This window comes from Thermobia domestica, chromosome 15, assembly GCF_964235325.1.
Source record: "Thermobia domestica chromosome 15, izTheDome1.hap1.1, whole genome shotgun sequence".
Lineage (NCBI taxonomy): Eukaryota > Metazoa > Arthropoda > Insecta > Zygentoma > Lepismatidae > Thermobia > Thermobia domestica.
In genome coordinates, this window is record NC_137468.1 from 189,109,388 (window position 1) to 189,130,536 (window position 21,149).

The 21,149-nt window shown below is 36.8% G+C and overlaps 1 protein-coding gene across 1 annotated transcript; it reads left to right on the forward strand.

Annotated features, from left to right (window-relative positions):
* Positions 1 to 10,376: 10,376 nt before the first annotated feature.
* LOC145671768 (uncharacterized) lies at positions 10,377 to 12,597 on the forward strand. The gene has a single exon (XM_081740972.1). It carries the CDS (start codon positions 10,405 to 10,407, stop codon positions 12,595 to 12,597), a length of 2,193 nt encoding a protein of 730 aa, XP_081597098.1. The 5' UTR covers positions 10,377 to 10,404.
* The last annotated feature ends 8,552 nt before the right edge of the window (positions 12,598 to 21,149 follow it).

Here is a 21,149-nt window from a genome sequence, read left to right on the forward strand (position 1 = left end):
TTATCCAGTGTACAGAAAGTAGGATTGAAACTCATTTTATCCAGTGTATACCTGAGCGTTAAGGGGGGCTATAGTCCCTATAGCCCTCCCTATGATCTGCGATATATATATATATATATATATATATATATATATATATATATATATATATATATATATATATATATTAAAAATTCTGAAATTTTGTACCAAGTTGGGAAATTCTTTTAGATACTCTGCAATATCACTAGATAAACAATGTTGCTAAAAGCAAAATAAAGTTGTATTTTCTCAAATTGCGCTACGTAAAGTATTACATATTTCTAATTTAGTTATTTAACAAAGCCACAATAGCCCATACATTATTTAGTGTAACAAAGGACAACACAGTATCATTAACATCAACATTTTGGAAATCTCTAATAACACAAACGGCATGGACGGTGCAATGCGCATCAACTGTATCTTAGCGTCAAATACTGTGATCATGGTATAATATATTTCGAATGAATGAGGGAACAAAGTTACAAGAAACGAAAAATTTAAATGTTTCTAAAGACTTTACTTCGAAAACGCGCTGACATATCACGCCTCATCATGCAGATGAGGCGTGATATGTCAGACTCCAAAAGACTTAAATGCTTATAACGCCATTTACAACAATTGTTATTTCAAATCGTTTCAGAGATACCAAACACATTGGTAGTGATTGTTATACTGCTTAAAATGACGTAGGCTCTATTTGTATTAAATTTTTATAATTATTATTGCTTTCCTTTGCTTCTTTAACATTACAACAATAGTTTTTGGTGGTTTTAATTACAACAAGTCTCAGTTACATTATTTTAAGCAGCGTTGCCCTATTAAATAAATTGCTAAATATTATTCTAAATATAGTGCAAATAACGTAGATGAACTGCAAGATATTTTAAAATTACTCGTAGTTTGTTTTATGGTGCAAGAATGCTTTCAAGAGAAGACTTTTTCATAGTCTTTGGGCTACTTATAATGTTAATGTCCCAGCAATACATGTAAATGCAAATTGTAACTGAAATTAAATGTAACTGATACATTTTCAGTAACACTAGTTGTTCCCCCTAAGCCTTAGGCCTGGTGTACACTTCAGATTAAGACCGTGTTTAATTAAAAGTTCTAATTACACACTAATTACATTTCACTTGCTTTAGTTTGACCACCGATCACATCAAACTCGACCCATACCATATAGCTATATGCAATTATTCAAGGACATACAGTTAGTAATACACAGTATTCACTTTTGTTTCGTTTTGTTTTAGTTTAACGTCCCACAGTTATGCTAGGGCGGCTAAAGGAGACGTGGAGCTAATAATTATAGTGGAATCCGAACCACTTCGGTCGTTCAACTTTACCCCTACCGGAAATCGAAATCAAGAGTGCTAGCCGCTAGACCAAATGGGGGTTCTCACATTATGTTGATTTAAATCATTCAGTCAGTGTTGCCAGATCCGAAGATTAAAAAGTAGCGTATCTGTACTCCGAAAGTAGTGAATTCGAACTATTTGTAGCCCAAATATATAGAAATGAATACTGATGATGCTAATGAAATAATTTAATATGAGCTGGAAAATGTGCTGGACGTATTGCAAGAAGAAATTATGATCGATGGACGAAAACAATTCTAGACTGGACACCACAAGACAAAAACAGCCTAGGAAACCCCCGCATACAAGAAGGTGTGATGAAATCAAGAGCCACTGAGGAGTAACCTGGAAAAGAATTGCCCAAGTTAGATAGTTGTGAAGACTTGGAAAGACTTCATCCAGCAATGGATTGATAATGGTTGATTATGATGGTGGTGATGATTTTATTATATCTGAACCTCGGAGGTAAACTAAACCAAGTCATAATTTCGTAGTTTTACAGAAGCGAAAAACTCGATCCTCAACTAAGACTATATATATAACTTTTACCAGGTAAGGTAGGGTAAAAATGGATCCAAAATTTAATGAAAGTCGTAGAACGAAGAAAGTATTTTTGACTATTCAATCCATCATGTTGCAGCAAAACTACGAAAATTAACACAAAAGAAAACTAGAAAGCTAAGAATCACTTGTTTTGGCGAGTGAGAAAAAAAAAATAGATACAGATAATTCGAATTACCTATATACATATATAATATGTATGTCCATGTTTCGCAAGTAATTTTTAATAAATATAAAATTTCAATGTAATGAAAGCAAGATTAGTTTTCTCGAATAAAGATTGCATGCACCGTTGAGAGCTCAGGAATAAGATTATTCTATGTTACGGCACTGGATATGTGCTTACGTAATGCATTACGACCTTATGAACTTGTATAAGAAACAGAATGCACTTAAAATGAGACGCGAATTATACGAAACATCGGACTTTGAATCTAACTTGTTTTGTGATCCAACTCGAGACCTCACGTAGCAAAGATGAGTGTAGTAGCTCCCACCACAAGGTTCAGGACATTCGTGTTATAAAGTGTCAATTAAACACGGAGATGTTAAATGGTAATAAAGCATTTCATCAATTTCAAACAAAATACGTATATTGTAGTAATAATTTACCCTATTAATAATTTACCCTATTTGTTAAGATAATGCACGTTATATTCTGTTTTTAAAATGATAGTCACAGCAGAATGTATTGAATAATAAATGAGAAATTGTAAAGTTTCAATTTCGGTACGATTAAATACATTCGTGCTGCTATGTGTTACGTTATCTGTTAGGAGGTATTGAACAATTCTGATTCAAAGGAAGGAAATAAACTACTGTATAGTACTGGAGATAATTTAATAGAGTTTAATTGTATAGGCTATATGAGACAAAGTCTATTGCTGAAAGTGAAATATGGGTTCTATTAGGGTTTTAGGGTGATATACCCACTGATCATTGAACCTGGAATACGCGCATGAAAAGCATTAGCACTAGCAAATTAGCTACGAAGAGGTATACTATACCATAATTCTAAGTCAAAATGAAAGGAAAAAATAAGCGGAAACGACAGACTGTACGAGAATAATACTTTCACTATTTTAATTTCACATTATTTATTTCGAGACTTTCGAGACGAGACCGAGACTTGGTACTCGAGACCGAGACCGAGATCGAGACAAGCATCTGTTGACCGAGACGAGACCGAGACCGAGACGGTGATTTTTTACTCGAGACGAGACCGAGACCGAGACCGTTATTTATCAACCGAGACGAGACCGAGACTGTACAAAGTCTCGTCTCGTCTCGTCTCGATACCATCCCTAGTACAAAATAACGTATATAATGTGTAATATAAATCTCGATTGTATGCATGTTCTAGCACATGGAATTTAAAGGCGCCATGATGGAAACTTCCAACTCAGATACGTTAGATGTATCAAAAACCACAGATTGTTCCACAATGGAAGTAGAATCTACAAATACAAATACCGGAAATACTAAGGAAAAAGAAACTTTACAGACTAGCATGATTTCTTTGCCAGTAACCCAGTCATTAACTGATAATGAAAAACATATAACAAATCCCCGCACTAATGCTACGCAAGTAGGAGTAAATAAATATAAGGATCATCACTTAGCTCCTTATATTGTTTTCATTCGTTCCAATTTTGAAGAATTGGGTAAAAGACATATAATGTCAATAAGTAGACAAATTTACTATGCAGAAATACCAGGTATAGAAGTAATTGACAAAATAGGACGCAACTTAATCAAAGTCAAGTTTCGATCTGGCGCCGAAGCAAATAATTTCCTCACTCATCCTATACTAACTACAAACAAATGGGAGGCATTTATACCCAATCACTTACTATATTCAACAGGGGTAATCTATGGTATAGATCAGAGATGGTCATTTTTCCTAACCCTCCCTCACCCTCACCCTCAATTGACGCCCCTCACCCTCACCCTCCATCGCACTCACCCTCCATTGATGTCCTCCCTTCACCCTCCCTCACACTCACCCTCCATTGACGCCCTCCACTCACCTTCCCTCACACTCACCCTCCATTGACGCCCTCACGCTCACCCTCCCTCACACTCACCCTCCATTGACGCCCTCACACTCACCCTCCCTCACACTCACCCTCCATTGACGCCCTCCACTCACCCTCCCTCACACTCACCCTCCATTGACGCCCTCACACTCACCCTCAATTACTTTATCGCCCTCACCCTCAACTACTAAAATGAGGGTGAGGTGAGGGTGAGGGCGGCCCTCATGAGGGCAAAACCCTAAAGATGAACAGATCATGTGATGCTTTGTATTTACGAAGAATTCGCGGTATTTACGGATGAAGACACAGCACAGAGGGATAAAATAATCTTGGAAATGCTGTCTGTTGTCACAAAGCAATAGCATTTTTGCACCTGTTACTGCTGTCCACATCGAAGGAAGAAGGTATGAATGTGCATTACAGTTAGAAAAAAAAAGCTGAAGCAATGAATATAACATTTTCACACTTTTCTTTCTTCTTTCTGGCCGGAGTCTATATGAATAGTTAACAGAGTACAAGTAACTTTTTAAACAAAATATAACACTTGTTCTTATCCTGGTGCATCTTTGGTCCACGTGGTACCGGGTTCGAATCCTGATGGGCGAAGTTTTAAACGCATTACGATAATTAGGATTCCACCTTAAACTGTAGGTGTAGGCAGGCCGTGCTGGGATACTAACGAGGGCGGTGGACGAGTCTACCAAAAGGGCGCCCATACAGACGTGAATATATATATATATATATATATATATATATATATATATATATATATATATATATGTGTGTGTGTGTGTGTGTGTGTGTGTGTGTTATAACTTAATTAGTGTGCACTATAACTTAATTCATGTCTTAAACATCCGGAGGTGTTGGCTGTCTCCGAGATAAAACGGAAAGTATAGACCAACCTGGGTGTAGAGATGCATCGGAGCTATGAACACTCGAAAATTTCCCTCACTCAACGTTTGATAAAATACTCAAAGGAATACTCCACTTTCTTTGGGAATCACCCTTACGCCTCCATTGCACTATGTGACAGTTGCATCATTAACATTTTTATTTAATTTTTAAATAAATCTTTTAAAACCAATTTTGCGTTTAATTATGAACATTAGTGCATATAATTTTCATTTTCATTTTTGTTTGTTTAAAGAGCCAAAGAACATTTTCTATTTTTCCCTACTATCCGAGAAGTAACATGTTTTATTTTTTTTGTATACCTGTCCGTGCGGCGAGGACAGTTGAAAGACCCTTCTATTGTCTCTCAATACCACTGCCTAAGCCACATACGTAGACCACACACAGCAGATTGCCCGGCGTGAAACCAAGAAAGAAGAATAAAACAGCTTTTAGCATCTTTTTGTGAAATTGAGAAAAATAATAAACTCTGAACACGTTGAATAGAATCCAAGTGGAAATATAATCTCTGCAAATTTGTCAAAATCACAGCACAGACCATACGTCGCCACGCAGAAGCAAGATAAAATTTTAACATAGAACTGTGAAATGGTCCAAAACCACGCACGAGACAACTAGGTGCCAAATCAACTCTCATAAAAATTTTCGATATAACATGTGAAATTTGAAGAAAGCACGTATGTTGAAGAAGGGACGCCCGAAAACCGTAAATAGGCGGAGACCAAGAGAATCAAAATTTAGGACACCAAATTAACATAACGAATAAGAGAAGAGAGACGAAATCCAAGACACCGTTAGAGGCGTATCCAAAAGATCGGAGGTTAAAAATTCAAAACTCCAAGTCAGTCGTAGAATAATTCTTCACCGGGAAACATCGTAACACCGCAACACAAAAACATACCCGGAACTTACACACACACTACATTCATAATCAAAAGTTAAGTTCACAAGAACAATGTGCGGCTAAACTCACCGAAGCCGAGTGTACGAAATTACAATCTTTCCTCAGCATAGTGACTTACACATTGATCTTCTTCAGAATATATTTACATATATAAACATATATAAACTTTTTAACGCTGCTAATATATATATATATATATATATATATATATATATATATATATATATATATATATATATATATATATATATATATATATCACGAAACGCCTACAAACATTGTTTTTGAGTGACAGAGTTTCGTACTTGTAAACATAATCACGAGCTATTACAGACAATTAGGATAGCCTACATACGCACCGAAAGCACTTGAACTAGTTTTCATCATATTTAATCAGTTTTGAAGTATTATACACAAGGCTTAAAAACAATAAACACTGTTTATCCGTGTAACACTACACTTTTAACACCGAGAGTGATGTTGGTGCAGTGTGACGTCTGAAAGTGCTTTTAGTGAGAGTGCATCCTATCAGAAATGGACCAACAGAAGCCCCACCTTGATGGATCAGGAGACGCCCAAGAGCGACGCCCCTTCCAGTTTGAGAGGAAGACGCAGCGGGAATCGAAGAGAGGAACTCCGAATCCAGGACACTGCTCACGAAAGAAGGAAGCCAGCAAACGCAGGGACATCTGTATGTGTGTGATCAGATCTATCGTGGTGAGAGCAGTGTGTACGGCGAAAGGTAGAACCCATCCAAATTATTTTTTTTTGTTGATTCCAAAAGGGAAATTTTCGTCATTAAATAAAATGCAAGACGTTCGCGATATAAAGTCGGAACTATTTGAAAACTGTTAACGCATTTACACCGCATGGAGAAAAGATTCTCCAACTCGAACTGTAATTACTAAACATTAGAATTCTTTTTTTTTCTTTCTTTTTGAGCAAGGCTTATTAAAAATAGAGATACTTTTTACAATGATACTTATATATCTATATATTCCGTGACTTTAGTGAATATGTCGTTGTATTTATTAAGGAGATAGTAGTTTACGTCAGTACTCTATTGGTCACTTAGATTTTTTTTTAATAATATATCAAGAAAGTTAATGTAAATGTAGATTAAATATCAAGTTGTAGACCTTTAACGACTTGAACTATGAAATTGGTCATGAAAGGAGTATTTCCTTTAACATATGGAAATTTGTATGAAGTAAAAATGCATCATCTGCGCTATGTACATGTAATATGAGAACTTTAAGATAATTTCAAACAAGACATAATAGATATTCCTAGAAAATATATTCAAGACATTGCTTCAATTGTCCAAAGATTATAGTGTTTGTAAAGTAATTTTGCATAGAAGTGAACGTACTAAATGAGTCTATTTCGATCTATATACTAGTAAAACTTTAATAAATGATATTGTAATGAGTCATCAAAAATATGTTACGTAAGAGAGCTAAAGGATTAATTAGTAACTATGATGTATATGCGACTAGTCTCGCAATTAATCATTTTCTTGGTTAGAGATACGTAATCCATAAATAAAGCGGAACCGACATTAGTACAGTCAGGTAGAATACAGATGAGAAATACGAAGTAGGCTAAGTAAAGCCGCAATTATTACGTCAGTCTGATCCTCTAACAATCGAGCGATCAGACGTTTATGCGCATAAACTAGACGAACAAACTAGACGAATACATGAAAATGTCCGGCCGTATACCAATCCTATTAATGATAAAGAGAAAATCACGAAAAGCTCAATATATTCAGATTAAAGAAAATCTCGAGAGACGTCTTGACATTCATTATTAATATTCATATGTTATTTGATTTTTATGTGTGTATGCATTTATTTACTTACGATTTTATATATATATATATATATATATATATATATATATATATATATATATATATATATATATGTGTGTGTTTGTGTCTATTAATTTTCTACTTGTATTAATATGAGTATATATATATGTAGCCTTTATGCATAACGAAATGGTAATGCTACGCTCATTGATTTTATGTATTTGATGGTGTATTCTTGTTAGGTAAATGTCGAATTGCATATTTAGTGCACTTATTCTCATTCTCAGTTATTAATTTAAATAATTAGAAATGGTTAGCAGTCAGGCAGTAGGTTTACTTAACTCCTTTAGATCATTCTATGTTTCTTTCATACTTCCCACAAATCTCAAATCAAAGTCATGACTTGTTTCTCGATTTATTTTATTTTAGTTCAAGTTACTTCAACTCATTCCCACTTACTTCAACTAGTTTAACTTATTTTAAATCATTTCAATACTTAGTTTTCACACGAATAAAATATAGGTTGTTATATTCAAAATTCCGTCAAGCTATATAATATCTTAATCTCGTAAATATTAAAAAGGTTATAGTCAAAACATATCAGCTGATCAACGTAAACTATATACTTAGCATGCGATGTCAAATAATCAGGTATTTTTCAAATGCAAAATTGTAATTTAACCAGTTTGGTATGATATCTATGTAAATCAGGAAAGCTCTATATAAAATGTAAACAATGTAAGATTGCATCTAGCACCGGTTATAAACATCAATTCCACAGTTTGTTTATTTGTGTCAGGTTAATGATAACAATTCATTCACTACATAGTTCAAGAAAGAAAGCCCAGATGTAAATTTACTTAAATTGATTTCGTTTTGTGTTAAGGCCTTATGCCTTATTCTGAACATTGGTTGTCAGAAAAACCAAAAGTCAATGTTAACTTTCGGACTCCTTAGTTTTTTTTTTTAGAAAACATTTTCTTGTTATTGTTTTCGTTTGCTTATTAAAACTTTTATTACATTGTTAACCTCAAATTCGCAAGCTTTTTCTTTCATAAACAAGTTGTATCCCCAACCTTAAGCATATCATTGGTTTCCAAAGGATCTGTTAGGCAAATTAGGCAATGTAAGCATTTCTAGTGGGGATTAGACTGATTTTCAGAATTTCCAATCTAAAATCTAAATTCTAGATATTCGTTTATTTTTTGGTATTATTATTACTACTTTTATTATTCAGTCCACTTGGAAAGTGAGAGTCAGTCTAGTTCTTCCACACAAACCAAACAGTAGAGCAAAATTCTCTTTCAGCGTTGCAGCATGTGAATTCAGGATACGCGTGCGAATAGTATCAAGTTTCATTTGCTTACACGGTTTTAGAGGGATCTTATTTCCCTAAAGCCCTGGGACACCGCGGGGAGATAGGATTTCCTAACCGTGAGACCAATCCTTATCGAGTCACAAACCATGTTAGTTCGGGGAACGGAGACTTTAACGGTGGTGCACAGGGAATAAATAGTGACAAACGGAATATGAACCCAAAACCCGCCATCTCATTTTTTTCTTTTTATTGTTACAAAACCTGGCGCTACAAGCGACCACCACCGGGATCCTTCTCTTTTCATTTTTCAAATTTTACAAATATGGCGCCCGAACAGGGACTCGATAGTTAATTTTTTCAGACTCGATAATTCACTTTCGAACCCGATAGTTAATTTTTTCAGACTCGATAATTCACTTTCGAACTCGATAGTTAATTTTTAGACTCGATCATTTATTTTCGAACTCGACAATTTATCTTCAGACACGATAATTAGTTTTCGAACTCGATAATTTATGCTCAGACCCGATAATCAATTTTTAAACTCGATAATTAACTCTCAGATTCGATAATTTATTTTTAGATGCGATAATTAATCGTCAGACACGATAATTACTCGATAATTACTTTACAGTCTCGACGAATACACTCCATTATTTTAAGAACTCGATTACCGTTTTAGGACTTTAAAAAAAAAAAAGTAACTTCTTGCTAAGATTATTATCAGCTACATAATGAGCCTTGGAATCGAACTAAATTCAACGGAAGTTGAACAGTACTTCCAGGAACGATCAACGTTCTTTTCCCCTCCAATTTCATTTCTTTTTCAGCCAGAAGAATGCAAGTTATGTTTACGTTGAGCTTGCAATAGAGAATATTCAGTTTACAGAATTCATTTGTATTGAAAATGGGTGATTGAACAAGAAGGAAAAGAAGAAAAAGAAGAAAAATAAGGTAACCAGGTGAGGAATATAGAAATAGGATAATAACTACAAGTTGCTAAAATCAACTCGAACCTGCTACCATTCATGTATTTGTAAGATATCCATTCATATATTTAAATAGGAATAACTTTTCTTCTATTAGTTTATATTTAAGGTGTGCATATATTCGTTTATCATTTGAATTTTCAGTATGTATAGGATTAAGCTAGAAATGTATCATCACTAATATAGATTAAGTATAGCACTTAGTAAATTTTAAGATAAGATGATTTAAAGTGTAAATTACTGTGCTTTGGAATTATTGCAAACGATCGTACACTCAGGCTTATTTCATGAATAAATAAATAAATAACGTAAAACGTGTTGTGTGTGTGTGAACTATTACTAACGACGAAACTTAACATTTCAGTGGTATACCTCAAGAATACTGTTTTTAAAAAAAAAATTAAGTTAGCAATTATTAAATATATTTTTGTGTACGTGCAAAAATAATTCGGCGCAAAAGCCGTATATTTTTAGTTTCAGATGCCAAGACTGCGGGCACAGACAGAAGAAATAAGGACCAAGATGCTGACGGGAGAGCAACAGATTTGCCCAGATTGCGGCAGAGATGTCTGGGAGCAAGAAATAACCCCATCATCTTCCAATCTTGAATGTGTTACATGCGGCGTCCTAAACACAACAGTGGCGTCCATCGAGGAAAGGCGCTCTCAGGCATCAGAAGAAACGCCAAGGACAGAGCAGCAGGACGACTCTAACAGAAGTCCCACCACTGCCGATATATTTGCCATACTGCAGACGATGATAAAAGACCAAAAAGAAGACTCAAGAAAACTACGAGAAGAAATAAAAGAAGTAAACAAGAAGTTAGACGGACAAAAAGAAGACCAAAAGGAAGAATCAAGAAAACTACGAGAAGAAATAAAAGAGGTTAACAAGAAGTTGGACGGACAAAAAGAAGAACTTAACAGGAAGTTAGATGAACAAAAAGAAGAACGAAGAAAAGAGTCAAGGAAGCTACTTGAAGAACAAAGAAAGTTCCGAGAAGAGCAAAAGCAAGAACTTGAAAGGAAGTTCGAAGAACAAAGGGAACAGCAAAGACAGGAAATGGAAAGGTTGCGAGAAGAGCAACAGAGGCAATGCCAACGCATAGAGGAGACCATAGCTGCCAAACTCGCTGAAAGGCTGGAAGTGCAAGCAGAAGAAAGTCACATACAGCTGCGATTGCTTGAAGAGAGAATTCAGCAGGAGGCGGAGAAGACCGAAGAACGGCTCGCCCAGAAAATTGAACAGAGACAGGAATTAATATTAGAAGATGTCCGAAGAATGCATTCCCAACAGGAAAATCAGGCTAAAACAGACAAAGAGGAATTGCAGAGGCGTCTAGAAGCCAACCGAGAAGAAGTGCAGCGAGGCATGCACAATGTAGAAAGGCAACTTTCCGTTCATGCCGAACAAATGGCCATGCTGCAACGGGTGCAGGAGGAAGAAAAGAGAAAAATGGCCGACCGCGTCGACAGATTAGCCGAAGAGATTTCCCAGAGGATGCCAAGCCAGAGTCAAACCATGGGCACCGGCGCACACCCAACTACGGATACAGGAGAGACTTCAAGAAGTCGAACTGCCACACCTCCACCATTGAATGCATCTGTCATTGGTGAGGATTTAGGCCGGGACACTGCGCAGTCCCAAAGATCATTGGACACGCACGGCAGCGGTCGAAGCTTTTTGAGAGCACCAAAAATCGATGAACTGCCAACCTTCGACCCTGACGCAGATGCGAGTTTGCCGTCAACCTTCTTAGGACGACTCTTGGATGACTGTAGGCTCTATGGGATTGCTGAATCCGAACTCCTCACAATCCTTCCACGAATCCTCCGAGGTGCCGCGAAAATGTGGATCGACAACCATCTACACCAATTCCGGACCTTTGAGGATTTCAGAGTAGCTTTCCTCAGGAACTTCCAGAGTGAAGCAATCATACAGAGAAAGCTGACTCGACTCCGCAACACCCGATACCGCCCTGACTCCCGAAAATCGCTCCGAGAATTCTTCTGGGAGCAGGTGAAGTCATTCAAGGAGCTAAGTCCGACAATGTCGGAGACCGAGGTGTTGTCCAATGTGAAGAACATGTTGCCCATACGGGTACAGCGACAACTTATTGGGATCCATCTACAGGACACAGAACAGCTGTCCATGATATTGTGGGACAGTGAGGAGCTGGATCGCATCGAGAGCCAGCAGCGAGAACGAAACGCTCAGCGAGGTCAACGGGGTGGAGCAGTTCAAGGTCCCAGGAGAATCCAACAGGTGCAGACACCCGTCAGCAGAGAACAAAATTCCCCTGGAGAGAGAAGAAGGAGAGAACGTCCACACCCCTACCATGGACGAGGGGGCACCAGGACACGAACTGAAGAGCAACCCGTCCCAGATGGTCAGGCACATAGGGACACACGACCAGGGTTGCAAAGAGGATCCAGCACAGGGCGGCACTTTAGAAGAAACTCCAGAGGAGGAAATCAAAGTCGACGAGGGAGTTCCACAGGGGAACAGACGAATGGAATTCGAGGAATCAGGACACAACAAGTGTCGCAAAGAGGAACTACCAGTAATCGCAGAGGACGTGGTCAGAACCGTTCGCAGAACGCGACTTCCAGGAACCAGAGTGACAGTGAACCAGATTTAAATCAGGTCCTTGAACAGTCCTCGGAAAACTAGGGGAGGACCGCCAACGTAGGGCTCGAGTTGACGGTCTGCACCAGAACGAAGATGTAGAGTCCACCATATCAAAGCATAGCGCAAGCATCAACGCTTTACAGTGCCACGTACAGAGATGTGAAGTGGAAAGAAACGGTTGCGTGGAGCAAAAGAGTTACGAACAGGGAGAAGTGTCAGCAGAAGGAAGACAGGAAATTGATCCTCCCGTAGTCAGCGTACGCGTCTCCGCAACCTGGCTCACTTGCGATGACGCAGACCAGAAGGAAGAAGAAGAAGAGGAAGAACTCCAGCATTGTACAACGCCGAGAATAGAGGTGAAAATAAGCGGTCATCTATTAGAAGCAATCATTGATACAGGCAGCGAAGCAACACTGATGACGGAGGAGACTTGGAGGAAAATAGCTTCGGATGTACGCAATCCGACTTTACGCCCCGCCACCGAAATTCGATTAGTTGATTTTACTGGGAAGCGCCAGTCCAGAGCCTTCGAAAAAACGATTGTCCCGATTGAGCTCGCAGAAGTAGAGGTAGCGATAGAAGTACTAATTGTGAAGAGACTCAACGCACCCCTTCTGCTTGGAGTTGATTTCTTGTATAAAATACGCGCCGAGCTGGACTTCAGTCGCTCTGAGCTGCGAACGTTACAGGAAAACAATCAACTTCAGTGCAAATTCTTGAATATTGATGTAGAAGAAGAATTATGCACCAAAGAAAGAGATTTTCAAGTGGCTGCAGTGGTGGCGGAGGAAGACATTGCAGGCAGCATCAAAGAGAAAGTGCGAGCAGCGGCCTTGCCCTCGCTGGAAACACAAAGACAATTGGAACGCATCCTCCGAAAACACAGTGAGCTATTTTCTGAAAAACCAGGACGCTGCCGAGTATACAAACATGAGATTGCCGTAGAAACGAACGACGCCATTGTTTCAAAGATCTATCCAGTGGCACTGGCACATAGGGCGGAGGTGCGGAAGCAGTTACAACAAATGTTGGAATGGGACATCATTCGACCCTCCAAATCGTGTCATCTAAATCCACTGCTAGTAGTGATGAAGAGCGACAAGACCTTGCGCCTATGCATAGATTTTCGGGCTCTCAACAAGCACACGAAGGTGTTACAGACTAGACCTTTGGACATTCAAGAGATCTTACAGAAGTTTCATGGCGTACAATACTTCGCCCGAATTGATATGAATTCCTCGTTCTGGCAGCTCGAGTTGACCGAAAGCTCGAAACCCTACACAGCGTTCCCATTCGAGAACCAACTCTACGAATTTCAAGTAATGCCTTTTGGCCTTTGCAATGGGACGCAATCTTTCACTAATGCAATGAATTTAGTGCTGGGAGATGAGAATATTTTTGTGAACTTTGAAATTTCTGATTAAGGTTCGGATTTTTATGTAATGTTCAATTTGTACTTAGAATTCATGATGCAATGTCAATCACAAAGTTTCTCTTAGGATGGAGATCTGCTGCAACTAAGTTGCATCATCTGCTCCATCTTAGGAGGGGGATAACTGTGACAGTTGCATCATTAACATTTTTATTTAATTTTTAAATAAATCTTTTAAAACCAATTTTGCGTTTAATTATGAACATTAGTGCATATAATTTTCATTTTCATTTTTGTTTGTTTAAAGAGCCAAAGAACATTTTCTATTTTTCCCTACTATCCGAGAAGTAACATGTTTTATTTTTTTTGTATACCTGTCCGTGCGGCGAGGACAGTTGAAAGACCCTTCTATTGTCTCTCAATACCACTGCCTAAGCCACATACGTAGACCACACACAGCAGATTGCCCGGCGTGAAACCAAGAAAGAAGAATAAAACAGCTTTTAGCATCTTTTTGTGAAATTGAGAAAAATAATAAACTCTGAACACGTTGAATAGAATCCAAGTGGAAATATAATCTCTGCAAATTTGTCAAAATCACAGCACAGACCATACGTCGCCACGCAGAAGCAAGATAAAATTTTAACATAGAACTGTGAAATGGTCCAAAACCACGCACGAGACAACTAGGTGCCAAATCAACTCTCATAAAAATTTTCGATATAACATGTGAAATTTGAAGAAAGCACGTATGTTGAAGAAGGGACGCCCGAAAACCGTAAATAGGCGGAGACCAAGAGAATCAAAATTTAGGACACCAAATTAACATAACGAATAAGAGAAGAGAGACGAAATCCAAGACACCGTTAGAGGCGTATCCAAAAGATCGGAGGTTAAAAATTCAAAACTCCAAGTCAGTCGTAGAATAATTCTTCACCGGGAAACATCGTAACACCGCAACACAAAAACATACCCGGAACTTACACACACACTACATTCATAATCAAAAGTTAAGTTCACAAGAACAATGTGCGGCTAAACTCACCGAAGCCGAGTGTACGAAATTACAATCTTTCCTCAGCATAGTGACTTACACATTGATCTTCTTCAGAATATATTTACATATATAAACATATATAAACTTTTTAACGCTGCTAATATATATATATATATATATATATATATATATATATATATATATATATATATATATATATCACGAAACGCCTACAAACATTGTTTTTGAGTGACAGAGTTTCGTACTTGTAAACATAATCACGAGCTATTACAGACAATTAGGATAGCCTACATACGCACCGAAAGCACTTGAACTAGTTTTCATCATATTTAATCAGTTTTGAAGTATTATACACAAGGCTTAAAAACAATAAACACTGTTTATCCGTGTAACACTACACTTTTAACACCGAGAGTGATGTTGGTGCAGTGTGACGTCTGAAAGTGCTTTTAGTGAGAGTGCATCCTATCAGAAATGGACCAACAGAAGCCCCACCTTGATGGATCAGGAGACGCCCAAGAGCGACGCCCCTTCCAGTTTGAGAGGAAGACGCAGCGGGAATCGAAGAGAGGAACTCCGAATCCAGGACACTGCTCACGAAAGAAGGAAGCCAGCAAACGCAGGGACATCTGTATGTGTGTGATCAGATCTATCGTGGTGAGAGCAGTGTGTACGGCGAAAGGTAGGACCCATCCAAATTATTTTTTTTTTGTTGATTCCAAAAGGGAAATTTTCGTCATTAAATAAAATGCAAGACGTTCGCGATATAAAGTCGGAACTATTTGAAAACTGTTAACGCATTTACACCGCATGGAGAAAAGATTCTCCAACTCGAACTGTAATTACTAAACATTAGAATTCTTTTTTTTTCTTTCTTTTTGAGCAAGGCTTATTAAAAATAGAGATACTTTTTACAATGATACTTATATATCTATATATTCCGTGACTTTAGTGAATATGTCGTTGTATTTATTAAGGAGATAGTAGTTTACGTCAGTACTCTATTGGTCACTTAGATTTTTTTTTAATAATATATCAAGAAAGTTAATGTAAATGTAGATTAAATATCAAGTTGTAGACCTTTAACGACTTGAACTATGAAATTGGTCATGAAAGGAGTATTTCCTTTAACATATGGAAATTTGTATGAAGTAAAAATGCATCATCTGCGCTATGTACATGTAATATGAGAACTTTAAGATAATTTCAAACAAGACATAATAGATATTCCTAGAAAATATATTCAAGACATTGCTTCAATTGTCCAAAGATTATAGTGTTTGTAAAGTAATTTTGCATAGAAGTGAACGTACTAAATGAGTCTATTTCGATCTATATACTAGTAAAACTTTAATAAATGATATTGTAATGAGTCATCAAAAATATGTTACGTAAGAGAGCTAAAGGATTAATTAGTAACTATGATGTATATGCGACTAGTCTCGCAATTAATCATTTTCTTGGTTAGAGATACGTAATCCATAAATAAAGCGGAACCGACATTAGTACAGTCAGGTAGAATACAGATGAGAAATACGAAGTAGGCTAAGTAAAGCCGCAATTATTACGTCAGTCTGATCCTCTAACAATCGAGCGATCAGACGTTTATGCGCATAAACTAGACGAACAAACTAGACGAATACATGAAAATGTCCGGCCGTATACCAATCCTATTAATGATAAAGAGAAAATCACGAAAAGCTCAATATATTCAGATTAAAGAAAATCTCGAGAGACGTCTTGACATTCATTATTAATATTCATATGTTATTTGATTTTTATGTGTGTATGCATTTATTTACTTACGATTTTATATATATATATATATATATATATATATATATATATATATATATATATATATATATGTGTGTGTGTTTGTGTCTATTAATTTTCTACTTGTATTAATATGAGTATATATATATGTAGCCTTTATGCATAACGAAATGGTAATGCTACGCTCATTGATTTTATGTATTTGATGGTGTATTCTTGTTAGGTAAATGTCGAATTGCATATTTAGTGCACTTATTCTCATTCTCAGTTATTAATTTAAATAATTAGAAATGGTTAGCAGTCAGGCAGTAGGTTTACTTAACTCCTTTAGATCATTCTATGTTTCTTTCATACTTCCCACAAATCTCAAATCAAAGTCATGACTTGTTTCTCGATTTATTTTATTTTAGTTCAAGTTACTTCAACTCATTCCCACTTACTTCAACTAGTTTAACTTATTTTAAATCATTTCAATACTTAGTTTTCACACGAATAAAATATAGGTTGTTATATTCAAAATTCCGTCAAGCTATATAATATCTTAATCTCGTAAATATTAAAAAGGTTATAGTCAAAACATATCAGCTGATCAACGTAAACTATATACTTAGCATGCGATGTCAAATAATCAGGTATTTTTCAAATGCAAAATTGTAATTTAACCAGTTTGGTATGATATCTATGTAAATCAGGAAAGCTCTATATAAAATGTAAACAATGTAAGATTGCATCTAGCACCGGTTATAAACATCAATTCCACAGTTTGTTTATTTGTGTCAGGTTAATGATAACAATTCATTCACTACATAGTTCAAGAAAGAAAGCCCAGATGTAAATTTACTTAAATTGATTTCGTTTTGTGTTAAGGCCTTATGCCTTATTCTGAACATTGGTTGTCAGAAAAACCAAAAGTCAATGTTAACTTTCGGACTCCTTAGTTTTTTTTTTTTAGAAAACATTTTCTTGTTATTGTTTTCGTTTGCTTATTAAAACTTTTATTACATTGTTAACCTTAAATTCGCAAGCTTTTTCTTTCATAAACAAGTTGTATCCCCAACCTTAAGCATATCATTGGTTTCCAAAGGATCTGTTAGGCAAATTAGGCAATGTAAGCATTTCTAGTGGGGATTAGACTGATTTTCAGAATTTCCAATCTAAAATCTAAATTCTAGATATTTGTTTATTTTTTGGTATTATTATTACTACTTTTATTATTCAGTCCACTTGGAAAGTGAGAGTCAGTCTAGTTCTTCCACACAAACCAAACAGTAGAGCAAAATTCTCTTTCAGCGTTGCAGCATGTGAATTCAGGATACGCGTGCGAATAGTATCAAGTTTCATTTGCTTACACGGTTTTAGAGGGATCTTATTTCCCTAAAGCCCTGGGACACCGCGGGGAGATAGGATTTCCTAACCGTGAGACCAATCCTTATCGAGTCACAAACCATGTTAGTTCGGGGAACGGAGACTTTAACGGTGGTGCACAGGGAATAAATAGTGACAAACGGAATATGAACCCAAAACCCGCCATCTCATTTTTTTCTTTTTATTGTTACAAAACCTGGCGCTACAAGCGACCACCACCGGGATCCTTCTCTTTTCATTTTTCAAATTTTACAACTATATCCCATTGTACATTAACTGAATATAAAATTAATGGATATTCTCTTTTATCTTACTTTGATCCGGCATTTTGTTCTTGAGTTATGACTGTTTTTACATTTCTCGACAAATTTTTCAGTGATCAAGGTGCCGAAAGGAGGCATTTTTACACCCAGCTTGGTTTATATGTTTTGTTTTTATCTCGGTGTCAGGAATCACCGCACTAGGTTTGTTATAATAATTAAGTTACACTAGGGGTGAAGCCAAGGGGGGCCTTCGGGGCCAGGTCCCCCCAAATGACCAGCTTTTAAAACATTATAGTACAATTATCTCGCTTCATTCATTTAAAAGTAACAAAGTTTACTGACAATTAATAATTTACGGTAAAATATTATGGAGAAATATTGTTTTTCCATACCGATCGAAAAATATTATAGTATCTCTTCCTTATACCGATCGAGAAATAGAACACTTTTTTGTGACAGCAGATTACACAATTTACTGCGATTTATATTTGACAGTTTGAAGACAAACATTTTAACAAGGTTCTACAAATACAGCCATGAAACAAAAGTAATTAACTGATTTGTAAGTACAGGGTGTTTTAAAAGACATAGAGGATGGAAAATTTGGTGAGAAACAATGTTTTTATTCAATTTGGATTTCATTCGCCCTCTCTTTTATTTCTACTCACTGTAATAAAATAATTATTTTTTTAGTCACGAATAATAAATAAATATTTTTGTCAGGAAACCGTAAAGAAATTAAGTGAAATTTCAAAGAAAATCAGTCTTGTGTAGATAGGTTCTATATACAAGGTCTTAAATTTAAATATAAAAGTAACCAAGAAAAGTTTTGTGGCTTTTTCACCCACCACCTTCGAACATCGATATGTCACCTAAACTGGAAGATCAAAAATAGTCCCCATCAGCATCGACGACTTTCTGAAAACGCTCTAGAAGGCCATGGAATCCATCGCGGTAGAACTTAGTGGGCCGTGAAACGAAGAAAGTATCAGGTGCATTTTGGACTTTTACTAGGGATTTGAACTACCGTCCTCTAAGGTGATTCTATAAAGAATGGAACAGGTGATAATCGGACGGCGCAATACCCGGGGAATATAGTGGTTGCAATATTGTTTCCCATCCAAGACGGAAAATGGTGTCCTGAGTCATCCTAGCCACGTGGGACTTAGTGTTGTCCTGTAAACGAGGACCCATTTGCAATTCAGAAGTGATGGCTCCAGAGTTTGAGTTTTTGTTGAGCACAGCTCAACTGCTGACAGTACACAGTTGCATTGATACTCTGACCAGCTGGTAGCAGTTCCCGTTGTACAATGCACCAAACACACAGAAGGACCTTCTTCTGGTACAGTGCTAGTTTCGGCTGTTTTGAAATCGGTTCATGGGGTGCTAACGAATGATGACGGCGCCATGGAGCTTCGTATAGGACCTACTTTTTATCACATGTCAACGCCCTGTCCAGAAATGGCTCCGAAGCAGTAAATAAACACAGGCGACTGCCGCGTTGCCTTCTGGCCCGGAGTCAAAATTTGTGAGACCCATCGACCCAACTTGTAGTGCTTCCCAAGTTGATGGATGTGCTGCCGAATGGTTTCTCCACACACTAAATTGTAGTCCCAGTGTTGGCCTTCTGGCACGTTGTGTTTTCGGGTGTTTCGTCATCGTCCTTAAACTTGTTAAACCATCGCTGCACTGTCCGCGTCGTAACGACACCCTCACCAAAGGCCTGGCATATCTACTGTCCCGCTACAGAGGCGTTTGACCTCCATTTGAACTCGTACAGCATACATGCTCTTGTGACGCTCTGTGGATGTCCCATGTTCCCTCTGTCTTTACGCAAGTTCACGTTGTATCTGAATTGCCACAACCAGGTAGTATGTTGGATATACTCACACCCACAACTGACGTTCGCCTTATGTTTACTCGCATTCAACTTACGGTGTGAGGTCCAATCGAACACAGACCTCCACGAAAAGGGACAGAACTTTCTTGGTTACCTTTATAGTTATGCACAAAAGTATAGCGTTTGGTCCCGGACAGTAGTTCTTGATTAAGCATAATAAAAACTATCTTGAATATAATTTATGGATAATAATAATAATAATAATAATAATAATAATAATAATAATAATAATAATAATAATAATAAAAGAAAAGAAGAAGAAGAAACTAAAATAGTGTTTTAGTTTTCCAGAAGGAAACCAAAATTTTCCTTTCTTTCAGGCCTCAAAAACACTAGCAGCAACACTTTTATTTTGTACTTTGTACATTGTAGCTGGGCCCCCCTCAAAAACGACGGGCCCCTCCTACACAAACCTGCTGGCTACACCCCTGAGTTACACCCTGTGTATATAGGGCGCCATTTTATGTATTAAATTCACCCAACTTATTTAGTAACAAATAGCTAAACCGTGAAAACGTCTTTATTAAAGAAACATTATTATTTCTTCTAATAAGTTTTTGTCCAACTAAATGAAGCTAAATATATACTAATAAACGAATATGGTTATATTTTAGAAATACAATAGGCAGTGATTAGTTGAACACTGCTTTAAAACACACAGAAACAATCAAATTTGTAAATAAAGAGCTTCTTAAATTGAACTTGAATTCTTTAAACTGCGCTATATCAATTACGCTTGTCTGAAACTTTTTTTGCCAATAAATGACTAGCAGCAAGAAAACCTCCTACATTATCTTATCAAATAGACCTGCATGTTAATTGCTTTACTGGCTTTATACATAATTTGAAAAGTGATTTTACTGTTTACCTGTTCTCCCTTAATAACAACTGTCTGAATGA

Coding starts and splice junctions, on each gene's coding strand:
- LOC145671768 (XM_081740972.1), top strand. CDS start 10,405: ATGCCAAGACTGCGGGCACAGACAGAAGAAATAAGGACCAAGATGCTG.